The 10,780-nt window shown below is 37.5% G+C and overlaps 1 protein-coding gene across 1 annotated transcript; it reads right to left on the bottom strand.

Annotated features, from left to right (window-relative positions):
• Nucleotides 1-7,749: 7,749 nt before the first annotated feature.
• LOC149178457 (glutathione S-transferase DHAR2-like) lies at nucleotides 7,750-10,280 on the bottom strand. Its single transcript, XM_089420338.1, has 5 exons — nucleotides 10,127-10,280; nucleotides 9,874-9,967; nucleotides 9,371-9,632; nucleotides 8,235-8,375; nucleotides 7,750-8,134 (listed from the first exon to the last, which is right to left on the bottom strand). The coding sequence occupies exons 1-5, from the start codon at nucleotides 10,194-10,196 to the stop codon at nucleotides 8,021-8,023; spliced, it is 681 nt and encodes a 226-aa protein (XP_089276464.1). The 5' UTR covers nucleotides 10,197-10,280; the 3' UTR covers nucleotides 7,750-8,020.
• Nucleotides 10,281-10,780: the final 500 nt, after the last annotated feature.

The following is a 10,780-nucleotide window of genomic DNA, read 5'->3' on the forward strand; positions in this document are numbered from 1 at the left end:
ATGCAGCATCTAGTTACCAAGGAGATCATTTGTCTATTCAATGTGTATGTTCCTAATAATGCAGGGGAGAAAAATATTTGTTGGGACTCCATAAAAAATCTGGCAGACCTAGAGAATCTGGAAAATATCATCATCGCTGGAGACCTCAATCTCACCCTTCTCTCATCAGAAAAAAGAGGAGGCAGCATTGTAAGGGATCCGACAAGGGAATGGGCGGAGGATCTCATGCAGGACTGGGACCTGCTAGACATCAAGCCTTCTACTGGTAAGTACACTTGGTCAAATAAGAGAGTCGGTCCTGGTCATATAGCTGCAAGACTAGATAGATTTCTTGTTCAAAGCTCCTTTCTTCTTCTCGGTCTAGAGGCTAGAATGCACATCCTCCATAGCAGTGTTTCAGATCACAAGCCCATTAGACTTGAGCTGCTGGCTCCCAAGGACCTGGGCCCTATCCCTTTCAGATTCAATCCCCTATGGATCAAAGAGGCAAATTTCATGCAAAAGATTAGGGATTGTTGGAAGGACCTAGTCAAGGGTTCCCCCTTTTTTGTTTGGGAAGAAAAACTTAGAAGAGTAAAAGCAATGTTGAAAAGCTGGGCCAAGACCTTGCCCAATCCTACAACTGAAAGGAAAAAAATCCAAAGCTCCTTAGAATTGCACCATCTTCACCTAGAAGAAACTGAAATCACAAAAGAAGATCTGGACAAGGAGACGCAGCTTCAGCAGAAATTACACAAGGCTTGCTTGGCCGAGGAAGAATTCTGGAGGCTTAAATCCAGGAGCCTTTGGCTCAAAGCTAGGGATAGAAACTCCTCCTTCTTTCATAAGCAAGCTCAAGCCAGGAAATGCTCTAACTCCATCTCTGAAATTAAAGAAGAGAACTACATCCTAAAGGATTTTACCAGCATAAAAAAGGCAGCTTCCGATCATTTTAAGAATCTGTATAGTGAGGGAATGGAGGCTGGTCATAGTTCTAAACTCCTAGATGTAGTTCCTCTCCTTATCACTGCTAGAATGAATCAACTGTTAGAAGCTAAAATCAACAAAAATGAAGTCAGGGACATCCTCTTTGATATGGACCCTGACAAAGCCCGGGGACCAGACAGTTTCACAGCCAGATTTCTCCAGACCTGTTGGCAGATTGTGGAGAAGGAGTTCCTTAAAATGATCCTAAAATCCCAAGATTGCCAGAAAATTGGAGGTTGCACAAATTCAACATTCCTTGCTCTTATCCCCAAGGAAAAAGGAGCAAACTCCTTCAACAGATTCCGCCCGATCTCCTTATGCAACATTGGATACAAAGTGATAACCAAAGTTATAGCGAACAGATTGAGGAACATTCTCCCCAAAATCATCCCGGAGAACCAAGGAGGATTCATTCATGGCAGACAGATAGTGGACAACTTCATTTTGGTCCAAGAGGCGATCCACTCCAGCTTGCATCGAAAAGAAAAAGGTATGGTCATCAAGCTCGACCTAGCAAATGCATTTGATCGAGTTAGACATAGTTTTTTGATGGATGTTCTGCACAAGATGGGTTTTGGACTAAAATTTATAAACTAGATTCAGGCATGTATTTCGGAGCCCTGGATTGCTCCCCTGGTAAATGGTAGGGTTGCAGATTTCTTCAAAGCCTCTAGAGGGCTGAGGTAGGGGTGCCCCCTCTCACCCCTCCTCTTTGTGCTGCAGGCCTCTATTCTCAGCTTTTATCTAGACAATAAACAACAAGACCAAGAGATAACTAGGCTTAGCATAGCAAGAGGGGTAAAAAACATCAACCGCGCCCTATTCGTTGATGACACCTTGTTGTTGGGGGCTGCAACTTTGCTTTCAGCTGCCAGATTTAAAGAAGTACTAGATGATTTCTGTGAAGTCTCGGGTAGCAAATTAAATAATGGGAAATGTCATATTTATTGCTGGAATATTTCTCCATCTTCCCCAAACTCCATTGCTATATGTCTAGGCTTTGTAGCGTCTTCAAATTGGACCTCTTTCAAATATCTTGGCCTTCCTATCTTCCTCAAGAGGGCCTTGAGTAAAGATTGGAACCCACAGCTAGAGAAATTCAAAACAAAAATGCAGGCCTGGGGATCCTCCTGGCTCAATATTGCAGGAAAAGAAGTCCTCATCAAAGCAGTTCTCAACAGTCTTCCATTATTCCAATTTTCTGTTCTCTTAGCACCTGTGGGTATTCTCAAGAAGATGGAGGATCTTATTAGAAAATTTTTCTGGAAGGGAGGCAAGCAAAATGAAAAGAAAATCCCACTTGTCAACTGGGAAATTGTTTCCAAGCCACTTCAGGAGGGAGGACTGAATTTTAAAAACCTCTGTGCTCAAAATTTAGCCATGGGAGCAAAACTGATTTGGAAAATTATAGCTCCCAATCTAGGCTGGGCGCATTTAGCATTATGGAAAAAATACTTCAGAGGAAGGCGACTTCGCTGCTTGGATAAGCCCAAATCCCACCTCAGATCTCCCTTCTGCATTCTTAGCAACAAAGCAGCTCCTTTGGTGAATGTGCAGGCCTTCTGGATCCCTGGGAACGACCAATACATTAACCTTTGGGAATATCACATCATGAATAGACCCCCGCTGGCTGAAATGAACCCCTTGCACACGCTGCGGACGTGGATGACGGACGCCCATATTATCTCGTTGTGGGATATATCGTGCTGGAGTGGTAATAGCTGGACAGGCTGGAAGCAGCTCCCGGTCCCTCCTGCTCTCCAAAGTGATTGCGCAGAGCTCTATAACCTCTTGCATGGGCTGGCTCCCATTCACGCTCGGAGGAAAGATGCCCGAGGTTGGGGTCTGCAGCGTGAAGGCTACTTGGTGGCACAGGGGTACATTAAAAGCTTGGAAAGGCCATACGTTCAGCCAGACCCTGCTCCTTGGATTGGGATATGGAAATTCCCCTCCATCCCGAAAATTGATCATTTTTGTTGGTTGCTCTGCCATAAAAAAATTCTAACGGATGACAGGTTGCAGAAGAGGGGGTTTTTTGGCCCTTCAAGATGCATGTTATGTAAAGACAAGCCTGAATCCGCCCTTCATCTCATGCTGGAGTGTAGATTTGCAGTCCATATCTGGCAAGAGCTCCTTGGAGTTTGGAAATCTAGCTTCACTCTCCCCTGCACTATCCCGGATCTGTTTGTCGGATGGCTGGCTAGATACCCAGGTCCAAACCGAAGAAAAAGCTAATCATAACAACTTGGACTGCTCTTCCCAAATTCATCATTTGGCAGATTTGGTTAGAGAGGAATAGAAGGATATTCAGAAACAAAGAGCAGGATTTCAGACTTGTTGCAACCACAGTAAAATGTCAGCTAAATGAATGCCTGAGAGACAAAATGGATGACTCAAACCTATGCCAACAAGACATTGAGTTGGGTGCTGCACTCAATCTCCAATTCCAAAATTCGACCACCACCCCCGCTTCTCCCAAAGAATGGCAAATCAGAAAAAATGAAGAAGACTTTCAAACCTGGATTTCCAAGAAAACAATTCCCTCTCTCTTCTTTGACGGGGCAGCCAAGGGAAATCCAGGAATCGCTGGCGCGGGAGGGCTCATAATAAATACAGAAGGAACTCCTACTCACAGATATGCTTGGGGACTGGGTCACTCCTCTAGCATGCAAGCTGAAGCGCTGGCCCTTCTCCAAGGGATCAAGCTGCTTAAAGAGTTGGGACTTAAGGAGGTTAATGTTTTTGGCGATTCGTAGGTCATCATCAAAAAAATGGTGACAAACTCTACTCCAGCGGATTTGCGTCTTGCAAGGACGATCACAAGAGTCAAAGATATGGCAAAGCCCCTGAAATTGGAATTTTTCCATGTGCTGAGAATAAATAACAAAGAGGCAGACATTGAAGCAAACAAGGCAGTCCAGCTACCTGCTGGGACTATTCTTAGAGACAAAGAAACATCGTGGGACCCAATTCCTTAATCTTTCATGTTTTACTGCATTTTATTGAAGCAATTTGTATGCATTCACAAGCTCGGGCAAATAACAGAAATAGAGCTCATTGTAAAATGTAAGAAGAGACGATTCATAAGCGTATGCGCCTTGATCCTCTTGTTGGAGAGGTGCTCAGAAATCAGCTCCATTATATGTAATCTGAGTTGTGGCTTTATGCCAAGTATCTAATGAAATCCCATAACCGTTTCTGTAAAAAAAAATTTGATCATCATCTACTATAATGAGGTTGTCATATTGATCTTAGTAGATGTTACGTTAATGATCATCATCTACTATAATGAGGTCATCATCTATTATAATGAGATCATATTGATCTTAGTAGATGTTAACGTTAATGATCATCATCTTAGTAGACGTTACTATAATGAGATCATCATCTATTATAATGAGGTCATATTGATCTTAGTAGATGTTAACATTAATGATCATAATTTACTATAATGAGGTCATATTGATCTTAGTAGATCATCATCCACTATAATGAGGTCATCGTCTACTATAATGATGTCATATTGATCTTAGTAGGTCATCATCCACTATAATGAGATCATCATCTTAGTAGACAATTACTATAATGAGGTCATCATCTATTATAATGAAGTCATATTAATTTTAGTAGATGAGAGGAAGAAATATTAAAGACTCAATTTACACGTTAATGTTAATGAGGTCATATTGATCTTAGTAGATCATCATCACTATAATGAGGTCATCATCTACTATAATGAGGTCATACTAAGATCATCATCACTATAATGAGGTCATCATCTACTATAATGAGGTCATATTGATCTTAGTAGATCATCATTTACTATAATGAGGTCATATCTACTATAATGAGGTCATATTGATCTTAGTATATCATCATCTACTATAATAAGGTCATGTTGATCCTAGTAAATGAGATCATATTGATCTTAATTTAATGATCATCATCTACTATAATGAGATAATATTGATTTTAGTAGACATTAAAATCATCATATACTATAATGAAATCATATTAGTCAATATTAAACATCATGAGGTCATATTGATCATCTATTATAATGAAGTCATATTGATATCAGTAGACTAGAGGAAAAAATATTAGTAGACGAGAGGAAGAAATATTAAAGACACAATTTAAACGTTAACGTTAATGAGGTCATATTGATCTTAGTATTAGTAGACGAGAGGAAGAAATATTAAAGACTCAATTTAAATGTTAATGTTAATGAGGTCATATTGATCTTAGTAGACGAGAGGAAGAAATATTAAAGACTCAATTTATATGAGGTCATATTGATCTAGTAGATCATCATCACTATAATGAGGTCATTATTTACTGTAATGAGGTCATATTGATTTTAGTAGATCATCATTTACTATAGTGAGGTTAATATAACGAGGTCATATTGATCTTAGTAGATCATCATTTACTATAATGAGGTTAATATAACGAGGTCATATTGATCTTAGTAGATCGTCATGTACTATAATGAGGTTATATTGATCTTAGTAGATCGTCATGTACTATAATGAGGTTATATTGATCTTAGTAGACGAGGTCATATTGATTTTAGTTTAATGATCATCATTTCCTACTATAATGAGGTCATCATCTAATATAATGAGGTCATATTAATCTTAGTAAACGTTAAAGACTCAATTTACATGTTAATGTTAATGAGGTCATATTGATCTTAGTATTAGTAGACAAGAGGAAGAAATATTAAAGACTCAATTTACACAAGCTAACATTAATGAGGTCATATTGATCTTAGTAGATCATCATCACTATAATGAGGTCATCTATTGTAATGAGGTCAATTTACACGCTAACATTAATGAAGTCATATTGATTTTAGTAGATGAGGTCATATTGATCTTAGTTTAATGATCATCATCTTGGTAGATCATCACTATAATGAAGTCATCATCTATTGAGATCATATTGATCTTAGTAAATCATCATATACTATAGTGAGGTCATATTGATTTTAGTAATAAGGTTATAATGAGGTCATATTGATTTTAGTAATAAGGTTATAATGAGGTCATATTGATTTTAGTAATAAGGTTATAATGAGGTCATACTGATTTTATTGATCTTAGTAAATCATTATAGTATACCATAATGGTCATATTGATTTTATTGATCTTAGTAAATCATTATAGTATACCATAATGGTCATATTGATTTTAGTAATGAGGTTATAATGAGGTTAGTAGACGAGGTCATATTGATCTTAGTTTAATGATCATCATCTACTCTAACTAGGTCATATTGATCTTAGTAAACGTTAAAGTCATCCTATACTCTTAAGTCATACTGATCTTAGTAAACGTTAAAGTCATCATATAATGAGCTCATATTGGTCATCATATACTATAATGAGATCATATTGGTTAATATTGGTCATCATATACTATAATGAGATCATATTAGTCAATATTGGTCATCGTATACATAATGAAGCTGGTCATATATACTATAATATGACCAATGAGGTCATTAATCGTAGTAGACGTTAAGGTCATATTGGTCCATATTGATATGAGTAAGATCATATTGGTCAATAATAGTAGACGATCTACTCTAGGTCATCATCCACTGTAATGAGGTCATATTGGTCAATAGTGCGTCTACTCCAGGTCATCATCTACAATAATGAGGTCATATTGGTCAATAGTGATCTTAGTAGAGAATGAGGTCATATTGGTCAATAATGATCTTCGTAGACGTGACTTTAGAGGTCTATTTATAATAAGTCATATTCTACTATAATGAGGAGGTCTACTTATAATAAGTCATATTCTACTATAATGAGGTCATATTGGTCAATACTGATCTTAGTACACGTTACTCCATTGAAGGAGGAGGCCATATTTATCTAAGTCATATTGTACTATAATGAGGTCATATTGGTCAATAGTGAAGGATGTCATATTTATTTGAGTAAGTCATATTCTACTATAATGAGGTCGTATTGGTCAATAGAGATCTTAGTAGACAATGATCTTAGTATATGTTACTCTACTAAGGGAGGAGGTCATATTTATCTCAGTAAGTCATATTCTACTATAATGAGGTCCTATTGGTCAATAGTGATCTTAGTAGACGTTACTCTAATGAGGAGGTCATATTTATTTATCTTTTAGGCGTTAACGTTAATGATCATCATCTTAGTAGATGATGCCGTTAACGTTTATCATTTAATGATCAAGGTTAACGTTTATCATTTTATTTCTTATGAAATATTTAATGTTCATCATTTTATTTCTTAAGAAATATTTCTTTACTTTCTCAAGGTCATCTTAATGAATCATCATTTTAAGGTCATATTGATCTTGGTAACCTTATCTTAATGAATCATCATTTTATATGACCTTAGTAGATGTTAAGGTTAATGATCATTTTATCATGCTGTTAAAATTAATGATAATCATTTTATTTCTTTGTTTTCTTAAGGTCAATTTTACATTCTTAAAGTCATCTTAATGGACGTGGACGTTAATGATCAATCATTTTATTTTTAATAAATTCCGAAAAGTCATTTACACATTAAATGACTACCACGAGTCTGGAGGCCAAGAACATGGAGGCCAAGAACATTACTGTTTATAAAACTATTCAAACTGAAAGTTTGGAATAATCACAAATTCTGAATTGCATGTTGTAATGGGAGACCATTAGATAAATGAAACACCAATTTCATTAACTATTCAAACTGAAAGTTTGGAATAATCACAAATTCTGAATTGCATGTTGTAATGGGAGACCATTAGATAAATGAAACACCAATTTCATTAAGACTAAGGAGATGTCATCGGAGCAGCAGGAGTGAGGATCTTTATTATCTTCACCAATAACACACTTTATTCACAAGCCATGGTAACACGGGTAGGGAACTTTTTCCAGATTCGGAGTGAGAATCTTCATCGAAGACGCAGATTTGGAGAAACTCGTCTGTATACACACTTCATACATAAATTAGTTTCAGTTTCATATATCCATGACTATACATTTACAGACAAATCGTCCACATTGAGAAGCTTGCTCAGTTGGGAACATTGGCGATTTTCTCTGGTAAGTTAAATTTCGCACGCCACCCTTGGATGATCATTTCATCCGGATAATTGGTCTTCTCAAAGCTCTCTCGAGATTCCATCCGCTGCAACGTTATTGAGAAATAAATACATAAATAACAGACTAACGTAACTCATACAAATTGAAGGGCACAAGCAAGGATGATGCTCTGCACATATACATACATTCATGTAGTTCTGCAGTGCGCCGAGCTCTTGGGGAAATTGAAAGTCCATGAAGTGGGCCAAGGCCACTCGGGCATGGCGAAGCTTAGGTGCCAACGCAAAATCTGAATCCGTAGGCCTCTCCCCAGCTATATATGGTCCCTGCATATAATTTCACTCAACATTCATAAACACTAATCCAGTGTAATGGCCTTGTAATTCACACGGCAAATGATGGTGAGCAACATGTGTTTACACCTGGAAGGTTATAGATTTCAATCCGGATGTTACAGGTTTGAATCGGGAAAAGATAGGTTCAGGTTCGAATCCGGAGCGGTAAGATATGCAAGGTATTGCATCTCTGTATACTATCAGACGGAAAAGGTTTGAATCTGTATACTATCAGAAGGAAAAGGTTTGAATCAAAAGGGGCAAAAGATGGGTTCGAACCCGGAAGGGTAAGATGTGTAAGGTACTACATCTCTGTATACTATCAGAAAGAAAAGGTTTGAATCAAAAGGAGGAAAAATGGTTTACAACATGAGTTTGCAGCTTGGAGGTATGAAGTTCCAATCCATAAGTTACAGTTGCGACGGAATAGCTTCGAATAGGTAGGGACGACGAATGAGGAATAGTAGCAGAACGTGTTTCCGCTTGCAGGAAACAGGGTTCGAATCCGAAGATAAAGTAGTCAAATCAAATAAATTGCAGGTTACAGGATTCGAATCCGGAGAGAAAGTAACAGAATCAAATAATTGCAGGTTACAGGGCTCGAATCTAGAATCAAATAAATGAAATGCAGGTTACAGGGTTCGAATCTAGAATCAAATAAATGAAATGCAGGGTACAGGGTTTGAATCTAGAATCAAATAAATAAAATGCAGGTTACAGGGTTTGAATCTAGAATCAAATAAATAAATTGCAGGTTACAGGGCTTGAATCCGAAGACAAAGTGATAGAATCAAATAATTGCAGGTTACAGGGTTCGAATTCGAAGACAAAGTAGTCAAATTGCTATTGCGAGGGACAACATAGGGGTCTCATTAGTCGAATTAGATTATTCTAATTAAAGAACAATTAAGCATTACAAAAATAAAATAAAATATTAATAATGAATGAAACTAAGCATTGAACAGAGGAAAGGAAACCACGCTCACATGTTTTTGCAAATGGCGATCAAACCGTACGAGCTCCTCCACAAATTCATAAATACAGGGGCTGCCGGGATCCTTGCTTTGGAGCCAATTTGTAAATATCGGAAAGATTTTACTCCCAACATCCCTGAATTCCACAGGGGTTTTTAGGGTATTCTCGGCATAGTGCTTGTCTAAATATTCTGCAATTTTATCAGAGTCTTGGATCCATGTTTCCCCATCTCTAAGGACGGGCATCAGTCCAGAAGGATTTTTCACCATAAACCTATACAAAATAGCAGGTATGACCAGAGCTTAAGATTAACACAGATCTATCTCAACACTAAAAATAGAGAAGTTGGAAAGAGATTAAAAATAGAATTAAAAAACAATGGTGCAATGGAATCTGAGCTTCTGAGCTATTTAAATCTGGTGAATAAGATGATTTGGAAGGATGGCGTTGTTATAACCATAAGGATGGCTGGTGTTCACAGCCATAATTCTATCTGAAAGCCAAAAACAAATACCAGTGGGGTTTGTTGGGTCCTTCCTGGATGTAAGTTGCAGTATAAGGCAAGCCAAGTTCTTCCAGTTCTAAGAAAACCCTCTGTGAAAACGGGCCTGCAATTCCCAATCAATCTTGTTAATTCACAAGCCATTAATCTAATTTATGAGAAGCCATTAATCTCACAAGTCATTAATCTAATTTGTGAGAAGCCATTAATCTCATTTGTGAGAACTGCTGGCACAACAAGAACAAGAAATATATCACTAGCTTACAATCTCCTCTCTCCTTGCTTGGGCTCCCGGTTCCTGGAGCAGCCTTGCCAAAAACTTCGAGGTCTGACATAGTTTTGATGAATGAATAGAACTTGCTGTTTGCCACTACTCAGGTCCAATTTAACACTGCAAAATGAACCATAGCAACAGTTGGAAAACGCTAGAACTAGCAGAGAAATGAGAGACTTCAACTGAGGTGGCAAGTGCATAGGACAGCTGCATCGGCAAGGTTTTTACACGTTATTACGTACGCAGAAGGTATATGACACGTGTACCATTTACATTATATGAGTTTGTGCTGTGTCCTCCACGTAAGTTAGTATAGTAAATGCTTACGAGCCCGTGGGGATTAAATTTGGGAAAAACATATTTCAAATTTGTGTTGTGTGCTTTGGTATTTCACTGAAAAATATGTTTTCACTCTATAATATATAAGAACAAAATTACGATATATGTTAGATGTGGCATGTAATTAAAAGAATATTTTGTGTTTCAATTTGTGATCGGGAATATTTTTTTCTTAAAGCAACCCTAATGTGAGTAGTCTTTATAGCTAAGCAAAATGGAGGCCCACTCTATGTTACAATTCCTTACCATTCCTTTTTGATCTTTTGGGCTTTCAAATTATGGTATCTTTTTATGTAAATTCCCCAA

The sequence above is a fragment of the Pinus tabuliformis genome, chromosome 4_1 (genome assembly GCF_031772625.1).
Source record: "Pinus tabuliformis cultivar Carrire ecotype Pingquan chromosome 4_1, CPIR1, whole genome shotgun sequence".
Taxonomy (NCBI): Eukaryota; Viridiplantae; Streptophyta; class Pinopsida; order Pinales; family Pinaceae; genus Pinus; species Pinus tabuliformis.